At 37.4% G+C, this 23262-nt stretch overlaps 1 protein-coding gene across 2 annotated transcripts in view; it reads left to right on the top strand.

Moving 5' to 3' along the window:
- Positions 1–4836, top strand: part of kctd16b (potassium channel tetramerization domain containing 16b) — a 40285-nt gene extending 35449 nt beyond the window's left edge. The window contains exons 2-3 of one of the 2 annotated variants that reach the window (XM_077741143.1): positions 339–482; positions 550–679. In XM_077741143.1, the coding sequence (XP_077597269.1) occupies positions 339–482; positions 550–557 (152 nt within the window). In that variant the 3' untranslated portion in view covers positions 558–679. Of the gene's footprint in view, positions 1–338 lie in introns of both variants that reach the window. The other variant, XM_077741142.1, reaches the window with a different exon arrangement.
- Positions 4837–23262: the final 18426 nt, after the last annotated feature.

The following is a 23262-nucleotide window of genomic DNA, read 5'->3' on the forward strand; positions in this document are numbered from 1 at the left end:
TCATTTCCATTGACGAATACACGATTGTAATTTTCTCAACAATACATGCTAGTCAGCCAGCTTCCCTCAATGATTAAACTGGAAGAAAGCCAGTTGTCTTCAATCTTGGATTACTTTGTTTTAGACCATCCATGGATTCTCTCCTCTTTTGGCCTTCTGCTGCAGTCTGCTTTCCATTTTCACATATAACAGTGTATCCTTAATAATATGTCGCCAATAGTTATCTTAAAGAAACACATATTATAAGTCCCAGAGGACAGTGCTCCCAAGTGAGCGAAATGCAAAGACTTTTCTTACAAATTTCTAACGTCTCATTTGTTTTTCCTCTGTTTTTGCAGGCGGCACCTCACGCTGGTCATCACCTCCCTGCGACTGCTGCTGCAAGAACCACAAAGGCGACGGAGAGGGTGAGAGCGGAACTTCCTTCAACGACCTCTCCACCTCCAGCTCGGAGAGCCAATCCGAGGCCGGTTCTCCGCAGGGTACGGTGGTCTGCGGACCGGTCAGCCGCCAGCCGCACCCACATGCTAACGTCCAAACTTTGGACAGGCCTTTAAAAAAGGGCCCAGTTGCCAGGCTCCAGCAGTCGGAACAACGGCGGAAAAGCGACCTGCTGCGTACGCTGACTTCCGGTTCCCGCGACTCCAACACCTGCAAGAAGCGGGCACCCAAAGAGAAGCTGACGGTGGAGGAAGAACTGGATAGATGCATTCAGGACTTTCGCAAAATCAAGATTCCTGAAAGGTTTCCAGAGCGCAAGTACATGTGGCAGGCAGACTTGTTAAGAAAATATCGCCTTTGAGCACGTGATGAACGGACTGCCGAGGTTTAGGATCTGTTTACACGTTTTTTTTTTTTCCAGAGAGACTTTTGCGACAAAGATAATTCAACGCACGCATTCACCATTATGGCCGTTGGTTGAACAGCGACATCTAAGCTCAAAAGAAGCATACAAAACCAGACTGTTCTGTATTGACTTAACGTATGTAGTGTGTGTGTGTGTGTTTAGTTCCCCGCCCACTCCAAGTATGTGCTGTTATCTCTCGCAATGTTTCACAGCTCTGAATATTTTAAGAGCCGGACCCAAAGCGAGCCAGAAGACAAATGAACCGGGAGAAGGATTCGTAATGGTGAAATGGGGGAAACGCAAACTCATCATTTCACAAAAGGCATTTTTTTCCCTGAAACCAATAAAAATGTTATTGCAGAAAAAAGAAGCTTGTGAAGGCAAACACAAACATCATTTTCTGAAAAGGTGCATCATCAAAAGTAACTGCAATCAACCAATCTCCCAATTCAATCGAATGGGAATTCCAATGCTGTCGATAGCCGCCATTGACCTAACATTAAACTGAAAAGAAAACTGTTCAAATAATTCAAAAATATTAGTAAGGGGCTACTCGTTTCCATTGGAGTTCTGTTCCCACACAATACATATTTGTAAGCACTTTAGGTTATAGCTGGCTGATCTATATAATCTAAACATTGCAGTAATTATTAAGTGAATTACATGAAAAACACTGGCAGGATTTAAATAAACAAATAAAAACAGTGAATATGTTGTCAAATGTGCATGCCCATATTTTTTTGGCATCGTTAGACCCATCATAAAACCTATTCTCTAAGATGTGTGCATTTAAACTTAAGTAGACCCCAAAGTGCTACTTAGTACAGCTTTCAGTTGTTAAATTCTCTCACTAGTGTTTTTGCAACTTTTTCTCTATTTATTTTGCACACTTCAAAGGCGGGAAATGCTAGGTTTTCATCTATGGCTCAAATTAATTTTCATTTCTAATATCAGTTGTATTGCAAAGCGCACAGCCCCTGAGTGAATTGCAGCTGCATGAATTGCTTTGACTCCTGCGGAGCAATTTCCGAGATGGGCAATAAAGTGAAGGTTTTGATGGTCAAATCATAGAGAAATACACAAGCGCAATAAAAGTCCTGATGGAGCACAATACCAACTACCCATACAAACATTCCTTGTGATAGCACTTCTTTATCTAAAAAAATGGAGAAATGGCTCTAAAAAACAATGAATATTCATAGAGTCATCAAAACATATGCAGGTATAGTCATATAAGAACATACAGCATTCTTATTTGGACTTTTTCACAACTGTTGACAAGCTGATCAATTGTTATTGACAAATTCCTCTGGTAACAGCATGGACATTTGCTTCTTGTTTACTGTTAGGAATGAAGCAAGCTTGACAGAAACAGCATTTACAAAACAAGTATTTTCACCTTAAGTAGCCCAAATTACATTCCTCTCTTTTATTCCTTGCTGCTGCCTTAGTACGGGTTAAGCACTCAAGCTAAAATTGAAAATCGAAATAAAAATATCCATTAGAGCATGGTGGTGAAAACAAAATTGTTAAGTTTATCTCATATAAAGATCATAATGATTTATTTGCAAAAGTGGAAATCTAAATATTGCACTGCACAAATTTCTTTAATGATGCCTTGAAATGCACTTTCATCCTTAAAAGCAAAGAGTAGTTTAAAATTAACTTTTCAAAGCTTAATGCAAACATGTTTATGAATAGTTGACATTTACAATCAAAACTTGCAAACTGCAAAGTTTACTAAGTTTACTAGCTATGCTCTGAAGTACCAGGCTGTGTATTTTATTATAAAAAAGAACATAAAAATGGCATGCTATGGCAATTGAACCTGCTCATATATATGTATTTTTCTATCTAGAGGCTTTCAAAGTGATAAAAACAGTTTAAATATCTTATCATACCTCTGAACAAAACAGTGGAACAACACATGTAGACAGACAGACTTCATGACTTTTCTATGCTATGCTCATTCATTATTTTCAGTACATTTTGAATCATATAAAGTCGTGTTTTAAAGAAGGGAGCTCAGACAAAAAGTAATTTTACAGAAATTAGGTTTTGTGCTGATGGAGGTTAAAGAAAGGCCATTTGCGGCTCCAGGGAAAACTGCCCAATCTATGACGAATGGCTTCCAATGACAAGGCTTAGAGACCATACGGTGTTTGAGTAAACAACAAATCACAATGTGCAGCATTTGGAACTTTCTAATCATCTTATTGAGTCCAGGCACTTTAGTACTATTTAATTAGGTTTAGGGGCTGAAAGAAGAATCCCAATTTGACATTTCCACACCATGAGTTCCAAATAAAAGAAGGAAAATGGAGTTACTATGTTCATATTCTTAGTAACTAAGAAAAATAAATATAACCCCGGCAAATACAGGTAATTTTGACATTAAATAACATACTAAACAAAGACTGCTCTTATTTCAAGGAGGCAAAATCTCTATGGATTTTGACCATCAAATCGAAGAAGCGATACTACTTATTTCTTTACATTTTTAATTGAAAGATATGAACCATTGTTGGGTACATTTTAAAACACTAGATATGACTACTTGTGGTGGCGATAACAGAATCCAATTTTACTATCGGGCAACTGCTGTTAGCAACAGATATTTGAACAGTTTTACTTCATCATATGTATATAAATGCTAAATAATAGTGTCAACTTCAAATATTATATGTGAGAGATAAGAATGAAAACGGCAATTGAAATTAAATAATCATAATGCACCAAACTTTCAATTGAAATTAAACCCAATGATTATCACTAAGTGCAATATTAAATAGTGCCATTTTCCCTATTAAAGAACCAAATATTTTAAAGGGGTACAAATCCAAAGGTTGAATCAGTCAGTAGGCATAAATGATGTAATTGTAATATAACGTAAAATTAACACCTCCATTGAGTGTTGCATATTTCTCTATGAAAGTAATTAACTTATATGGATAATATGTCCTGGAATAAAGAATTTAAATTATTTCGCCATCCATATTTTTGTATAGATCTGCCTGAGGCTTTTTATGAGTAATCAATCACTCTGATGGTAAATACCTCCCAGGGGGTTTTGAAGCCATAAACCATTTTGAGTCCAAATGGAAAGCACAACTTTTAAATCTATTTTACAAGACTTACCCCAATTTATGCATTGGTGACAGCGGTACAAATAATGTACAGTTTTTCCAGTTTAATCATAATGAGTTCAGAATTATTTGACATTAAATCACAAGTGGTGTCATTTATGCTAAGGTCATGCTTTCTGCTGAGAAAAAAAAAATCAGCAATTTGCCACTAGAAGCCACTATGGAATTCTTTTGGGACCTGACCTCACAATATTCTTTTACTAAGTTAATTGACAGGAATGAAAATGTGTTTGTCAATTCTGTATATGAACTAAGTTTTGTCCGTGTGTAAATGGGACTGCACTTCTGGTTCTCTCATGCCTTTGAGTCTGATGTAAACTATATGAGAAAAATCACATTATCGGCACATACTGTTTGAAATTAAAGGGCGTGATGTTGTGTATGTTGTACGTTTGTTCTGACGCACACACACACACACAAACACACACAAATGGTTCTGAATTGTTGTGAGCATGTCGGTATTCAAAACTATGACAGGTGAGTGTGTTGTGAAGAATTTTTTGTCAAAACTGCTATTTAACGTTACAAAAAAAAAGAAGCACAAATATGTTGATTGTGTCTAATGTTCCTCTACATGATGTATACAATTATCCAATTTTGGAAGGGAGTAATTATGTTCTCTCATTGCAAGATAAAAATGGAACTGAACTGCTATACTAAAAGGAACCGTGATGTTATTTTAAAAATGGATTTATTGTTTTGATCCCTAAATGTACCTCAAGATATGAAAGTGAATGTTGGTGGTTTCCCCATCTGCCTTTAAAAACACTAAAGAGAATATTATAGTCACTAAAAAATATTGTATAAGTACTTCTAATAAACAAAGACAGCGCGTACAGTGACTATGAGTTGTAATTTTATTGTTGGAATAAATGTAGATGCTGACTGTTGGCATGGATGTCATTTAAAATGATCTGAATTTAGGACATAGGTTTGTGATTTATTAGGAAAATCAAGAAATGACCTTTGGCAAAAGCTCTGCCCCTCTTAGATACTGTTGCTACTCCATCAAGCTCTGGGATGCCAATGATATAATCTATGGCAGGGAATGCAATGTCCTCCACATTGAGGAAGAAGGGTTTGCAGTAAACAGTGGAGGGTTACACTCACAATATAAACATGCGTAGTCAAGGACATACCACAACAATTGCGGTAAAAGAATTTCAAATTGAAATACTGGATGACGTTTTTTTTTTGGGATGTAACCAACACAGCATTGTAATAAAAAGAATGCTTAGGGTAAAAACAGAAATAACCTTATGGGTAAATTGCAAATCTTCAAAATGAATGCTGTTTTTGTGGTTGTTTTTGGGGCAGAGTTTGCAAAAAGTCAATTTTATTGTTCACAATGACTCAGAAATTAAAGATCTTTTTTTTCTGTGAAACTGAGTGACGTCTTTGAGAACAAGATGGTGATTGAAGACTAAAATAACTGCACTTCCACATTCACAAAGGCATTTGATTTGTAATTTGTGACAACCATATGGAGAAAAAAGCTTCCATTTCTAAGTACTTAATTACACTCATTTCAAATTCCCAATGAGTACACTTAAAGAAACAATATTTCATGTCACAATTTAAGTGGGTGGTTCACTCAATGTGCAAAAAAAAAAGGAAAGAAAAGGGAGCGACTTTAAAATAGCTTCAGAGGGATTAGCCATCATCAGCATGAGGCAACACATACTGCCTGGCGAGCCCCGCTGCAGCCGGTGATCAAAACAGGGATAAAAACGAGGAACGGCGGGGAGGTGGCGCTTGGACGCAAGTGTGAAAAAGTGGTGTGAAAGACCGGCGTACTGAAAGAGGGTGGGAGGTGAGGAAGAGGAATGGAAGAAAATGGTTGAATACAAGTCATGAATGATAAAGTGCAGAGATAACATCAAATTAGAAGTACTACAATAAATTGCAGAGCAGCAAGCAATGAATGGAAATCTTGATTTCGTTCCAGGGCTCCCAAAGAACAGAGAATTACTAGTCATTCTTGTCTACAATCATTCTTTCATCTTGCAATACCACTACAGTGAAGTAATATTAGTATAGACACTGAAAATTCACAATTAAATCAAAGCTAGATTTTCCCTTTAAGAAAATAAAAAAAATCCCTAAAAAAAACTCTTATGTGCTGGTTCCAGCTCAATAAATACAATTCCAAGATTCTAATTTATGATTATATATTGGGATTTGTGTTTAAAAAAAAAGACCTGATACATTTGCAAATCCCAAACTGTGAGTACACTAGTCTTTATATTTCATCCATCCAACACATAGCTTGCCAGCTTCCGCCTAATCCTGATAACCTGATCTATTTACCACAATCGTGGATGTGATGCAATCGCGTATAGCACGTGCACTGCTATTGTCACGGCAGCAAGCGCCACCAAATGCCAGGCATTGTGTGGAACAAACATCCCATATACAATGGCATAATGATCCAAAAGCCTCTGCAGTTGTCCAGGAGTCACTATTGCATTCTCATGATTAAAAAAACATTTAATGCTTTATCTCACGAGCCAAGCCTTTACTTGCAGCATGATGGCAGCCGCACAATAGACGCACAGCGAGTTTGCCAACTTACTGTGTGGGCAAGAGACACACAGCTCCTAGCAACTATGAGAGAGAACGTATTTGATCATGTGAGTGGTTAGAAGCGCAAACATTTTGAACTCCCTGGTGCAATCGGTGGGCTATTGTATTTTTCCTCAGCTACCTTTGAGAGAGGCAATTATCGATACAAACCCTTCCAACCTTTGTGTACTCACAATGCAAACTGACCGCTAATACATCGATAGATTTGAACACAAATAATGGAGGAACACAGAGATAAAGAGTGTTAACAACAGAGTGGTGCATTCATCCATTTTTTATGCTATGAACACATTCTGTGCCACTCGATGTCCAATCCATTTTTGACTTGGCAGCGTTGGCAGAGAATCATCATCGTGCATTTGACGATTTTTTTTCAAGCATTAACAAGAATCAGGATGGAACAATACTCACACTTTCTCCCAAAGTAGGCCATCTATTTTTGCTTCTGGCAGCATAAAATCTTTCACTGCTGATGAACAATGAACTCAACTTGAGGAATTTTATCAGTATTTTTTCAGTATCTCATTTCTGAATCAGATTTAGATGAGCTGCAAAGAAGCCATACCTAGCTAGATTTATATATACACTACTATATATTCTATCACTATTTGTTTAACATTTCCTCTGTAAAGTGTCAGCTTGGCAAGGATTTGAGTATTTATGTAACACTGGCAGGTTAATGGAGGTCATTTCTCATTACAAACATAGTAATTAATTTACCCTGCTCTAGCTGACACCAACAATAAACATCACACCAGATTGTGTTACATTTTAAATAACACGTGATATGTGGAGGGATTACAGAGGGCAAACATAAAATTTGCATCTATCAGGTAATCAATTATTAGGATTTGTTACATTTTGGATAAGTACTTGTACATAATTTCAGGAAAACTGACAAAAACGTTAGTAGTAGGTGGGCAAAGTCATTTTGAAGTGCTAAAAGTTTTTCTTCAGACTTTAACTGGACATTTTTCTCCAAATTTTCGCTTTTCAGATCATCAAGTCTAATTGTGTTGAAGCCATTCAGTGATTAGACAAAAAACATCCACTAGGTGACAAGTAGTATGTAAAACTTCACTGCTACTCGCATACTTGGCATTACTCCATCCGATTATTTTTTTTCTATTGGTGGAAGCCAAGAGGTTAAACGTATCTACGCAGAATCACAATTGGTTTATTCAACCAAGAGACACGTAGCCTAAAGTGAGGGTAGCGAACTTTCACTTGAATTTTTTTAAATTAGAATTAGTAAAATATTCTACTAAGAGTCTAATTTGCGATCTCCATGTGAATGCTCAGGCGGCTGATGTGCCATTATTGTCTCGGTTCTGACTCCATTTGGAGTCATTACAAAGGAAGTCCCTCATCGTTCTGCCCCGGCAAATCCACTTTTCAACTATTGTTAGAGACTAATGCAGCGTGCCACAGTGAGAATGGGCTGCTCTCTGCCAACTCCGTATAAATGGTCTCCTACTTAATCTATCCAAGATGTCACAGATTTAGTTGAGATAGATAGCACTTGGGAACTCCTTGACAGCCAAACCACAGAGCTACCTAACTAAGGTTCTGTTCAGGGAGCCAAAGCAAATTTGAAAATAAAGGCAACCTATTATCTCAAAAACTCATCCCTGACACTTGTAAAAAATAAATCAATCAATCAAATATCAAATAAAATTTACAAATAGCGAATTGAAACCAATAATACTTGGCAAAAGTGAAGAAAATTTCCATTTGATGGCCGTCTTACAAATTTGGCTTTTGGCTAGAATATATGTTGGACATTAAGTTGTTATGTTTTTCTTTCTAACCAACAGTACCTAAAAATGGGAGGCATTTGTGCTTGTCTCTATTCGACCTTCATCATCATTAAGCATTAAAAAATGACATAAAAAAAAGGTGCTCAACCATATATTTTTTCATCTCAATAGTCAAAATGTCATCTGATTGAAAAAGGGCTTCAGATGTAGTTTTGTTCAACATATCGAAGGGAAGATTTTGTTGAGTTTATCACAGCAGTTTCTATTGAATTGAAGTAGTTCTGCTTGGATGCACCTCATTTTCCACGACATATTTTCAAGCATTCATGCATGCGCTCGCCCAAATACTAATGATAGAAAACACAGCACCAATTATTCCCACGATAATGTACCTGCAACGCACATCAATGTATTTGCACAGGAAAACTAGGCCACTCATTTGCTGCGTTGCGCAAAAACAAAACAGAAGCAAAAAAGAAAAAGACAGACTGTGGTATGTATAGGTTTTGGCAGCAGGTGACAAATACATTATTGCTTGGTGTGCGCTGGCAAACCTGCTGTGGAGAGTGAGCTGTCACAGAGTTCTGCACCCCACACGGTGTCACTCTATAAATATCAATAAAAGAGGTAAGGCGAGATGTCCTCGGGGGGAGCACGGTCGGGTACCGGTACATGAATTAGAAACATCACCAATACATTTTCAGGTGATGGGGCAAAAGGAGAAAATAAATGTTTACCTTGAGGGAGATAAGGTCCAATGATTGAATGTACACTCATGTCACCTCTCACAACAACAAGTGGATAATCATGTATCTAATATATTAGTAGGTTTGGCCAATTGTTGTTGAATATTCATATAATTATTTATATAACATGTATACTACGTCTTTTGTATGGCTGCTGTAAATACTCCACTTACATACATATATTTGACACTAGGCATATATTCACCATGTAGAATGTGTAGTATAGTTTGCAATAAAAATGAAATAAATTCACTTGACATTATGTAGAGTTATTGTGAAAAGAAAAAATGTGTGAACCATTTCCAATGTCATAACTTATTGCTTATATAGGCCTTAAAAAATCGCAATGATGAACAAACACAGTATATTACACACTCAAAAACCTTTATATTTCAGTTTATAGTTTCAAAACGCAGAAAAGGGATAATGTTCCAAAATGGAGAAGGTCCTGCACGATTGTTTCTCATCCAAGAAGTGCCTTTCCTCTTCTTTCTATAGTCTCATTGCATGACTGACTTTTTGTATGCCCTCTAACCCCAAACCTACTTTTCTGCTGGAACACCAGTTTGCCAAAATTTAATTTAATGTTTGTCACAAAATTAGAGCAATGGTAGATTTGGTCCCTTATTTAGGAGAATTTAAAATAAATACAACAACAGTGAAGAATTTTAACTCTGAGGCCAAACCAATTAACTTTAATTCCCCTGAAGGATACGTTTGAGGAGGTTACACAAACCACACATGGTGAGGCAGATGTTGAAACGGCACTGTGGTCAACGGGGCTTCTTATCAACTCACAGTGGTCTCACAATTCAATATGCTGCCAAGTGCTTCGTCACCATAAATGTTAGGCAAAGAGTTAAAAGCTTTGCCAAAAGTAATGCACAAAACATTTAGGTCATGCACTTTGCATTTGTTCCATAAATCTCTTTAAACAAAAAGACCAAATGATACTCATGAGAACATTGGCAACCAGAAAAGTCAAAGAAATGAAAGTAAACCATTTCCGGGGGTGACTTGAAGCAGACATATCCTGACCTCATTCTGCTCATTTTGCCTGGGCGTGCTCTGTCTCTTAACAAGAACCTCGGAATAGTCCTAATGAAGATGGCAGGCACTGCTTGATGCCAATTAATTTGTCTGCTTACGTGCAGACAGGACGGTTAGATTTGGAGAAGCCTTTCTCCCCTTTTCCCTGGTCTGGTCTGCCGTTGCTCATGCATACAAAATAGATTTTGTGTATTGTCCTCTAATGTGCATATTTCCAATTTGCAGGAATGGTCCATTAAGTGTTGTTGTGTAGTACTTGCCTTTCTTTTCTTAAGTTAGGATGCTTGATCTTATTTCGATATAAATTGCTGTTTTCTCACAGTGCTCGATACATCAATTGCTTTCCTCATTTAAAAAAAAAAAAAATACAGCCTGCCTATTGGATTAGCAAAGGAACCAATGTCAGCCATATAGCCTTCAATTGATATCTACGACAAGATTTGTGTGCATTCGACTTGTTTCCCTATGAGATTTGAGCGCTTTATCAATTTTTGACTTAAAAATATCCTTGCCAAGTCCCACTGACACACTTAAAAGTGCATTTAATGTTTGGCAACAAGGTAAGGCATAATCAACCATTTTCGTGGCCCCAGATGGGTGGATTAACAACGCACCGGCAAGGGCCATCTGTTCGAAAAAAGAAAAAAAAATCAAGTGTGTACTGGCAGGAACGCAATCCCTTTCACACCATCCACGTTCAAACGCCCACCGTGAAGAACTCGTCTTTTGCTTTACAAATTGAGGCTTGGCTTCCCGACTCAGAGAATCGATGATTAGGTCGCAAAGGTGCAGACGTATGCATAACTCACATATTTTGGTAAAGAGACCAGCGGCTTCTTGTAGTTGTTATCTGTGCCAAGCAGAGGCCAGATGGGACCCAACCTCAGCACCATTCCCACTGGGCTTTCATTTTAGCACTAATTAGCTGCTTTTAGATGCTTGCTTGGCGACTCTTCTCCTCCAGACTAAAATAACCGAGACTCTCCAGCCAAGCAGGCTGCAGCTCTTCTGAACAGGACATGACAGTCAACGGTTAACAGAATGTTAACAACCCTAATAAACCGCATCTGAAGTATTGTTTTAATTTTGAATATATTTTAGTGTACATTAATCTTCCTTCCTACAGGCAAAAAAAAAAAAAAACCTTCCTGCAAATCCTGGGCATGCTTAGAGGAAAATACAAACACACTCACACATACACACACACACACGTTAATCATTTTTATTTACCCTGGCATCCGAAAACTCTGAAGGGTGCCTCTTACCCTTCGACAGGACTCCAAGCTGGCATGAGGCTTAAATTGTGAGGCTCATCCATAATGGATGTAATTCAGGAGGCAGCAAGCTAGCAATAAAATATGGCAAGCTCAAGTTGCTTAGTGAAACATTACAGAATGAATAACAGTCTTTTCTCTCTTCACATTTTAAGTGTTGTTTTTAGATTTCAAACCAAGTTAATCAGCCAATTGATAGCACTTCTTAATACAAACGAATGCAAAATCAGCACCAGGAAATTGCAGTACCAATCATATAGATTTCAACTCTTTTTTTCACTAACTACTACAGCATATGCTGAATAGAAACTAATATACCTCGACTGGCTCTGAGTTATAACAGTTAAGGGCAATATCGTGTAAGCAATCAGTTCCACCGTTTATGGTGTAAACTTTACAGTGTCTTTTCAGTCACAAGTACTTGATCACAGTCACAAAAAAGCTGAAATTGCTATCGTACACCAAAAATTGGGCCATCATCCACGAGAGAATCGATCACAAAGTCTACAGTTGATGATGGATTATTGAGCCAATAGATTTTCACTGGTGAAAAGGCAACACGTGTGACGTGCTTTGTTAAGACGGAGAAATCCATTAGAACTTCCTTCTTTGTTCACTTGCTCGCCTTCTTGCTGCCAAGCTTTATCTTTCAATCTTTATTACCTCTGCCAGGGTGCTAATGTTTTGGTTGCTGTGTGCTGGCTTGATATCACAAAAACCTGGAGAGCGACAGAGAGAGAGAGAGCCTACTTTGTTTGTTTGTATTCTTCTTAATTAACCATCTCAAAATATATTTCTAGTGCATTCTTTTGTCCAAAAACTCATCCTAATAAGTAGTTTTTATTTATTTTGCTTTAAATATAACTGTGTGTGTTCTCAATCTAGTGATTTTTTGATCAAGCCAACAATTGTCAATTTGTGACCTGCTATCAGTGGAAAATACAATTTAACAAGACAATTCCCCAATCCACGGGCTCTCAATCTCTCTGCTTTGTCTACCAGAATAACGAGAAGGACATTTCCAATTATTGTGTCAGTTACTGTGTCTGGTTACAAAAATGGCAGCGAAATGTACTCAAATATTCATTTATGAGTCATCTGGCATTTTGCATGAGTTACCTTAAAACATTTGTATTGGACGTCTATCACAGTCAATGAAACTTAAACATTGTCAATGACATTTATCAAGTAAGGATTTTTTTAAACAATAAGTGCTGTATTTTTAACATTTTTACTTTCTCTCTCTCTCTCTCTCTCTCTCTCTCTCTCTCTCTCTCTCTTTCTTATGGAATGTGATTGAAAAACGAGACAGGTAATTTGCTCAACAAATCAAGCAGCCATCTTTGGATTCCCCGTGACTCAGTGTCAGTCTTAAAGGCCACAACTGTCCATAGAGCAAAAGGAATTGTCAAGCTTTACAAACAAACAAGGAGCTGGAAATACCTGCATACTAACTAAGCAGAGTCGTGTACTGAACACAGAACAGTCCCCAATGTGTGCGTTGATTTGGGCTCAATAAGAGCGTTGTGACGGCATGACCGAATCCCCGAGGTGCGCTGTGTTAATGACGCTGGTTCAAAGTCGGCACGTCTTTCATGTCTCCTCTTATTTGTCGGCTTGTCTCGGAGCGCAAGAGGACTTCTGAAAGGAAACTTGTATCCTGTTTATGACCTGGGATCAAATGTCCTTTTGTGTGATTTGTACTTGCAAAAGATTCTTCAAAGTCAAATTGTTGGTATTTGACAACCACAACTAATGTAGAATGAGCAGATTGAATGGGATTTTGTTGTCTATGTGTTGTTTTATGACTACATTGCGAGAAGAGCCATGTTTCCATGAAAAAATAGTTTTACCATCATTTTTTTGTATTTATCCGTAACCTAGAAACCAATCAAAGTTTCCACAAATTATAAAAATTCTTCCAAGATAAGTCATTACGCTTTGTATGAGAATTCAACACATTTTCCCTTGAATTACATTCAGTTTCAGGAGTAAAACTAAATAGAAGTTTTAATTTTCTCAAACGACCTTACAGGTAACCTTGCAAATTAGAAGAAAGGCTAATAAACTGGGGAATTGATTGGTTTTCTTCCTAACTGTATATTCATTAACTTCATACCCCATTATATTTACCACACTTGCTTAATTCTCTCCGTCATTGTACAGCATATATACACTTTATTTTCTTTTATTATTATTGATTTTAACATAAGAAGTCCATCACTCTGAAATTTGCCATTGACACATACCTATATAAAATACCATCATCACCGAACTGGCCATTTCCCAAACTTGTTATCACTCTAGATTCCCATCGGGCCAACGGAATAAAGATTGATGTCCTGTTAATGGTCTGCAGGCCTGCTGAACGTTAACGAAGCACTGGTGGCAATCCCACAGTCATTAACGGTCGCGACTTTAAAATCTGTCCCTTTTAGCAACACCTGCTGCCACATGAATCATTGATTGACACTGATTGTCTCCTCTTGATTGTCTTCAAATTGACATTTCCTAGCTTTTTCAAAATTATTCGACAGCTCAACATTGAGTGATCATGTTTCAGTGTCATTGACGGTGACAGACGTCCAATCGGTTTTGACTCAGAGTGACTGGTTGGCATCTTACACCCGGAGGAGATTAGTGCCATGAAAGGAGGGGAATATTCCCTCTCAGGTCAAAATAGGTCAAGACCATGCAGGTGTAATCTTCCTACGATATCAAGCGAAACGTAATGGACGAGAAAATGAAAGATGTGGCGATCAAACGTGAGATGAGGTTTGAGGAAAATGTATGAAATCATCAGTGCAAGTCGACCGTAAATGGCTTTTTATTGTCATGCTAAAACACACAAGGCAGGGGTAAAAAAAGGAGGAGCATAGATTGGGGATAAAATATGTCCACTCATGAGGTCGGAATTACAATGTTAGAATTGCAATGCCGGTTAATGAGCTGAGAACAAGGAAAGAAATAGAATATTGATGGCTTAAAGTTCGTTGAAGTGATATCTAAAGAAAAAAAGACTTCTGAAATAGCCTGAATTCATCCATTTGATGGTGTTCAAGGTTTACCGGGAGCTGAAACCAATCCCCACTGACATTGAAAAGAATGTTGATTACACCCTAGACCGACTGCCAGTCAATCATTCAGCTTTTATTTGTATAATGCCATTTTGAGAAACTGTGGCTAACATTTGTGAATTTTATTTTGGTTAGGAAAGACAGCAAATTGTCCCAAAAGGTGAGGCGCCATCTTAATAACTTATGGGTTTAAATGGCATGTATTTGTGCATATTCCTGCACTCTCAGGAGAACCCAGAGCAAACTGTTGCACACTTGGACTGGGCCTTCGCTTGGGAACTATTGATTTTTGCGGAATTGACTCCCAGAGGAGAATCCACTCACCACAGTGCAGGCGCTTTATTTATAAACAGGGTACTTGTCTTCATTGACAAAGAAGGAAAGCAGATTGATCCTTCTTTGTCTTGTTAGGCGCTCAATGTCATTAGTGGGTTCCAAGGGCTGAAATATTCTCCAAGGTTTTTAATTATAATTGTATTACCGTTAGACATACTCACACATACTGACAGTGGTGAACTGTAAGCACATGTATATTTAATATTATTTTCCCTCATGTCTTCTTCACTGCTATAAAAGCCATCATTAATTAATCATTGTCATATAATATTGATTTTGAACTACAAATGTAAAATTTACCTATGTTTATTACAATGCTAAATAAATAGTGATGAATGAAAGGTAAATGAGACCAAAAATGTCAATTTTGTACAAAGAGTTAGGAATTAACAATGTTTTTTCAGTGCATGTTTTAAGTTTATTACCAAGATTTGTTTTCTTTCAAATATGAAATGACTGAAGATAAAATATGAGTGAAAGTATTGGGGCACAAAGGAATGCGCCCCACAAAATCTGCATAACGACAGGTGACCAATGACAAATAATTCAGGCACGCGGATGTTTTACAAAACCTGGAGCCAAATAATGACCTTAATTATGTTTAATTTATATGCCATTAATTGTGTAGCCATTAACATGTAAACATTTAGCATCTAGTTTTCCTTCAGAAGTTAATTGGAATGGCTCTTATCTGCATGGCTTTTCTAGTTTTTAAAAGCAGTAATGGTAGGCATTCTATTTTCATCAAGTTGGTGGGATAATTTGAAGTGTCTAGCGCTTGTTTTGGATAATAGAATGGAAGCAAAGTTCTGCAATTAAAGTAGAAAGATAAGAAAATAAAAAGGAAATGTTCTATGTGGCCAATAGGGACCAGAGTAGGCCACAAATGTAAGAAGGCAAGCTGATAATGGCCTTGAGTGAAATGGCAAGTGAACCACTACCGCATCAGGCAGCTTCAAAATGTTATGTTTACCGTTTTTTTCCAACTGAAAACAATAGTTTCACAGAAGTCATCCAGCAATTCCTAGAGCAAATTTGATCACTTACTTCATGGAGATCTGCGTCGCGTGATTAAAGTGTTCCAATTTGCAAAATCCTCACAAATGATTATTATATCATTCCTTAGTCATGGTAATTATTACAGTTCTGGTAAGTGCTTAATATTGTTCTGGTATTTACAATCGGTTTTGTTTTCTTCACTTCGACCGAGTTTGACTAAGATTTGCTCAGCATAAAATTCCCAAGGTCACAGTGTGCCATATCTTGAGGGGGTGTATAACCAAAACAAGCATTAACCGAGGCACTAGGTTCAACTTGACAGCTGTCATCATTATTTTCATCACCCTGTCAGTATTTTCCATGATCAAAGTCATGTTAGACATGCTAATGTTGCATTCATGCCATTTCTAGGAAGAGGTTGAAAATCGGACAATTTACCATTGAAACTAATGCCCACAAAATGAAAACTATGACTCCTATCACTAGTACGTGTGTGTGTGTCTGTGTGTGGACTCAGTGAGCAATTTCCATTTGGTCTGTGAGCTCATCAAAGGCCTCACACTTGAAATTTAATGAGAACGTCTGGCAGCCAATTATTGGAAATGACCTAATTGCGTGATATAGTTCTGAAACACACACACATAAACACACACACAAACACGCAGACACATTCGCCTTCTACTGATTTGTTGGTTTGCCCGTCAACATCTGTCAGGCTGGCTCTTCTGCCCATATTGAGATTTTTGTTCCATTACGCTTTTTGGAACAATTGGCTGAATCCTTAAGTGTACAATCCTAGAAAGCCAGTGCCAGTAAATGACACTAAATGAGTTTATAGGACCAAAAATCCCCTATGGTGATTATTATGTTTATGTTCAGATACACGCTTTTTTTTATATTTAAATAGTTTTTCTGCCTTAAATGAACAAATTCATTGAAATTGACGACTATTTCATTCTGAACTCTCCCAGTGAAAATGAAACGGACAACTGTCCCTGTCAATGACAGCCAAAAAAATCTGTTTTTTTGCAATGCGTTTCCAATAGGACAACCCTCAGCTGCTCTTTTCAAAAGTAGAGTATGAATATATACATCATTTTACCAAATACACTATTAACCCTAAGAAAACACCAAACATTTCATAGCTTGAAAAACTTGAGACAAATATTATTAGCCTTTGGAATGATTCCCCCCACCAAGTAACTCGTCATGTTTGTCGCCAAACATAATTACTCCCATCGCTGCCCTTTTCATAGACGCCGGGTGACGAATTCCTCATCCGCTCTTTTCTCGGCAGCTCATTCCACACAGTAGTTCTTAAATCACACCAGGGCAGCACTGCTGTATTCACAAACCTTTCCAAGACAGTCACTGGGTACGTCTTGGAGTGCAACGCGATGAAAGACTCACTGAGAAAATAGGCTATTATGCATGCATGTGTTTTCGCAGAGACGCCATCCAACCCGCGCTCTAATTTGTGGTATAAATACTTGTGACAGATATGTAAAGGATTTCAGCCTGCGTGCAAACTGAAGTTGTACCATTTGATTTAAGATCGCGTACTATCATAAGTCAAGCTCAAAGACCAGAGGACACTTGCATTAGTTTTTGCGCAAATACATTCAACAAAACACTTCAATATACAATCTAATGAGGGCATTTTGAAATATGCAGACCTCCATGAAGGTGCAACACGGCCTGTTGGGGATGAAAGCATCTGAATTTGTTCAGATTGATTTGTACATTGGCCATGAGATTTGCTAATACGGCTCATTGTTTCTTTAGTAAATATGGAAAATGACATTCAAGGCTTATATGTGACATATAAGGGATTATCTTTTATTTATGTTAACACTCCAACTGTGATGAGCAGTTCCAAGTGAGTCATTGACCTCTTTTATGAATAATTGTTCATTGATACATTCTACTACTTGTTATACAATTTGGACACCCATGTAGTTATCATAACCTCCGAAATTCTAATTTGTTCTATGTACAGGACATTTGTAAACCTAAAAATCTCTCACCCAGTCTATCCAATCACATTAACTCATTGTTTTCTCTATAGAAGACATTCAGAGCTTTCCAATGATACCAAATGTCTTATGCAGTATTCAAATTACTTCACATAGATTGGGGAATTTGAAAATAAATGTAATTGGACAACATTTCTTTTTGCCTGGTAGTCAGGAAGATATGAAAGAATCAGCTGAGCAACGACTATGTTGATGATGAATCAGAAAAAAATTGATAACAATACGGAAATTAGGTGAGAATGAAACTTGTGTATGTTTTCCATGTTATTTTTTGCAAACTTTGTCACAAATGTCACCCATAATTATGTATTTCATTTTGTAGTCATTCCTCAGACAGCCAGGTCATGTCAACATCAGCAAAATGTACTAAACGCAAAGATTATTTTGTTTATCAGCACATTTCAATATTTTTAACATCTGCTGCTTCAGCATGTGTTCTGTCGACCATTACTTCAGGCCAGAAAATAGAGCAAATATATCATGTCAATGGTGACAACCTTTTCACATTGGGTGAGCTAAAAATGTGCAAAATGAGTCCAATATGGAGGTAGGGGGGTGGTTGCTTTTTTTAAATTATATATTTGACCAATAATACGATGCAAGTGTTTATTTAATACAACTACTAATATTGAGCCCACAGTGAAACCACCTTAACATTTTCTAAGAAAGTTTAAACAAGGTCAATAAAAAATACAGTTGAAATAAGCACTATGATGTACATGTGCAATGATTGAACTCAAGATTCACAAACATCTGTAAAATTTTGACTCAGGGTCAAGCTTGCAACTATCAATTAGATTTTGGATTCAAGTGTTTCCAACCAGACCATAGTAGCAATTTCTAACACTTTCACTGATCAGGAATGTTATGTTTGAATACAATGTAATTCCTCAAAGACTTGGTTGGAAAGAGTGGATTTCTGGGTAATTTATGCTCTCGTGTAATCCGCAGTGTCTTAATACGCACACAGTAGTTAGTTAAGAGGTTTGAGGTCTTTCTGCACTGCTCTATGATTAATTGCGCGTCCAACCTCTTTGTTAATCATACTGTCTATTAGTGGACTCAAATGAACGGATAGCGCAACAGGCCCATTCATTTCTGTTCACCTCAAAAGAAGTACTTGAGTCACGACTTCTCTTCTGTCCTGACAGATATTTCCAAATTTGAAATGGCCAACCTGCACAGTACACAATCCTGCTTCAGTATGATTTCAAATGACTGGCTTGCCCAACATGCAAGATATTTGAACCATTAACATGTCATGGCTGTGGAAATGATTCATTGGTTCATTTTCTGTACCACTTACCCCCACAAGGTTTGTGGAGTGTCCAGCAGGCATTGGATCCAAAACACAGTTAAACAAGCACTAAATAATAATAAAAAAATAAATTAAAAAAGACAAGGCAAAATCAAATTTAGCCAGAAATAGCCAGAACAATGGCAAAATTGATTGGAAAGGCAGATGCAGGGATGGAGAAATTAGACTTGCATCACTCTGTCACTGAGTGAGTATGTCAGTGATATGGAAATAGTTCGTTTTTGAAATATACTTTATGACAAAACTTCACTCATCAGCCTTTATTAATGCATGACATTTCACGAAGAGCAAGAAAAAAAAAAAAAATATATATATATATATATATATATATATATATATATATATATATATATATATATATATATATATATATATATATATATATATATATATATATATATATATATATATATATATATATATATATATATATATATATATATATATATATATATATATATATATATATATATATATATAATTTTTACTTTCAGTAGTATCTTTTGGCACCATATATATATATATATATATATACACAAACATACACTATATTTTCTACCGGAGACTACATGAAAGTAAGGGAGAGATAGGTCGATATACGCTGATACAAGAAATGGAGAAAGACGGCAAGAATGAAAGTAAATGTGCTCTCCAGCCATGTCTGCCAGCTCAAGCGGAACCTTCATCTCTTGACTCTTTCTCATACACACACACACTTCAGAATGTCCTATCTTTTTCCTAGGTGGGCCACATCGGGGACGGGGACGGGGGGGGGGGGGGGGGGGGGGGGGGATTTACAGTAAATATAAAATCAGTACAAACCTCACATACACAATTTTCATGTTGGCTTAATATATTAGTAAGGCTGATAATTCAGTAAAAACATTTCTGTGAAAATATTTGTTTGCAATCAAATAAGAGCTAAGGTTTATATTTTTCATTGGCATATCCATAATTTCAAAAAGTAATTCATAATTAACTGTTGATCAAACTAATTGTCAACAATTTGATGCGCAGTTTTATTTCCACTTATTTTCAAAGCTACTGTTGTTTGAGTCTTTAATTAAAGCAAACTAAATACTGGTTCAACATAAATCCATAAAACTAAGACTAATCATGTAATATTATGACTCTATATTTCTGCTAGCCCCATGGCTCTCTCTTGAACTGTATTCAACATTTGAATAGATAAATTATGCAGCTTTGCACAGTCCCCTTCTGAGCGTTGTACCCAAGAGGAGAGGGGTGGGTGGAGGGGGTGCACAATGTAAAGCAAAACAGGCAGTGAACCACATGAATTTCAGTAAACAACCTCCCTAATTAGACTAATTGATTTCACACACCTGGCTCCATGATGGATGGAGTAGCCAACTTTCTATGCATGCGTAGCGATTTGTAATTCAAAAGCAAGCTGCTTTTGTGATGCAGCATTGGCTGCAGTTACACATTAAAACATCACACCAGCACACGTGCTGACCTACAAAAAGACAACAGTTCTATGAATAGAACATACAGTCTTGTCTCACTATTCTTTTGGGGGGGCAGGAATTGAGCTCTCCAAAAAAAAAAAGTGAACATTTCCTAGTGTTTGACATCATACCCCTGGAGAAGCAGTTTATCAAAAGCTTACCTGAGTTTTTAGTTCAATCAAAGATTTCCATGCTGTTCTTTCTGCTGTGTTTCATAAAAACAAGTCAAGTGTCAAGTATCTCAATGTGAGGTAAGAAAAGTAGAATAAAAACTTGTGAAAGTACAACTTACCCCCAAATGGACTGACATGAGTGAATATGGTGCATTATTTTTGTACATACCCCCTTTCTTCCAGTACTCTCTTTTTTCCACACTAATGGTTGGATTTCACCCTTCGCATTATCACATGGCGTCTCCCTTTCCTCAATGCACTGGTGCTCCTCTGCTCCCTGCAGCCATCTTACTGTGAAATACAAATTAAGCATGACACATGCCTTCAGAGGGCGCAACGCTTCTAACACCCTAGCTGGCCTCATCTAGCAAAATACCCCAATTTAATTGAACATCCTGAAGCTGACCCCGTGCACGCACAGGGTGAGGAGCGTTTTGGAGGGTAGGGGGTCTGTCGTGTGGCTCAGGGGGCTTCACACATGGCTGCTGCTACTGGGTCGGGCTCGCTTTCTGTGCATGCCGTGCTCTCCACTGTTGATGAAATAACAATTACAACCAACTTAATCGGAGGCTGGAAAATGCTGGAGGCGTGAAAATATTATCAGATACATTTACTGATTCATTCAATCTCATCAGATGCAGGAGAAACAAATACTGTCATTCCAATCACGTCGCATGGGTCATTGTGAAGCATGTGCAAGTATTTCTACGAGCTTTGCAAATGTGGCATATGCATACATATTTAATCACCATACTCTGCTGACCTTTAGTCCAGCTGGGATGAAGAAGAGGCAGACAAGCCAGTCTACACCAATGTCTGCTAAATCCTTTAAATAACCACTTTTGTTTTAATTTCAATACAAGAAACTTCTGTATATTCAAATTTTCTAACCCTAACCCTAAAAACGCTAAAAAAAACATCTATTGAGCAATGTCCTGTGAACTTTTAAGACCAAATACACCACAAATAACATTTTGCATTCAAAGTATTGACATAACATTAAAACTCAACTGTAGGAACAAGAGAAACTAATTTAAATCAATTCAAATGTATTGCACAAAATAACTTACCTGAATATTGAATGCATTTTGAAAGTTAAATACAACTCACTACAGGCTGCATTTACTTGAAGAAAAAAAAACTACTGATTAAATAAAGATTTGAAACTATCTAGCCCTGTTTTCAAAATGTATTTTATTGCTTGACCTGGAAAGGGAATGCAATAACTTGGCTAAAATGTCCAGTTTGATATGTTTTCATCTTTTGGTGCACAAAGTATAATAATGCTTATGATTCATTTTCCCCCACCATGCCTCATTGATGGTCCACCTTGCCCCTAGTGATCCCCCCTCCCCCCCCCCCCCCCCCCCGTACTACAATCAACCCAGGCAGCTGTGGCACAATTAATTTCTCATTAGGGTAGACAATGACTATCATGCAACCTCGCTTGAAGTCTTTCACTGTGGTTATGTCTACAGAACCCCCCCCCCCCCCACCCCCCACATCCCCTTCCCCAAACTCCCACCCCCTCATCATCGTCATCATCATCACCCACGCCTTTAGTGATGACATGCAGCCTGCGGGAAGCTTTCGTGTCCTCACCGAAAGAAAAGAGAAAACAAACAATAATTAGCTTCCTGTTGACACAGTAAATGGACGACCATGAGTACAAATGAGCTCTCCATGAGAATCAGTCAAAGGGGACTTACACTTTTGCTCTTCCTTCATTAAGCAACTACATTTCTTAATTTGTTGATATATGCATCATCAGAAACATTTCATAATTGATACTATCCCTGAGACAAGAGTATTTTATTCCTAATAACATTTAATAAGTGTTTGAACAGTAGTCACTTTTTGTGCCATTTCATTGCTCAGCTCGGTCAATTATCAAATGTTTCCAGAAAGGCTGTTTTGTGTTTTCTTTTATACGTGGCCTTCAAATGTTAATCACACCCATGAGTCTTCACAGCGGCATCTTGGTCAGCAGCTGTATTTTATTTGTCACCGACGTATTTGTTTCACAGTGCTGAATCAACAATTCCGCCTCGGCTGTAAATTTTGGTTGGGTTTCTAGCATGACTACACGCTTCACGCTTCACTAGATGTTTCTATGTAGTATTCGCGCACTCTATTCCTGAAGGTCAGGAATTCCTACAAAATATAAGGAGGACCTTCTATTCTATTGGATTAGAGCACAGGCTATTAGACCCCTTCAATTTATTTCATTATTTAAGAGTTATTGGGTTCTATTTTAATTAGCGCAGGTTGATGTACTCATTACAGTAACAAATGCATGTACAAACAAACAGAGCCATCATATTATTAATCTATCTCCACCACAACTTGAATGGTAAACTCTCTGGCCCCTCACTCCGAGGGGCACTAACAAAAAAAATGGGACTAAAAACATTCAATATGGCAGTCGTTTTTAGAAGAAAAAAA

The sequence above is a fragment of the Stigmatopora nigra genome, chromosome 19 (assembly GCF_051989575.1).
Source record: "Stigmatopora nigra isolate UIUO_SnigA chromosome 19, RoL_Snig_1.1, whole genome shotgun sequence".
Lineage (NCBI taxonomy): Eukaryota > Metazoa > Chordata > Actinopteri > Syngnathiformes > Syngnathidae > Stigmatopora > Stigmatopora nigra.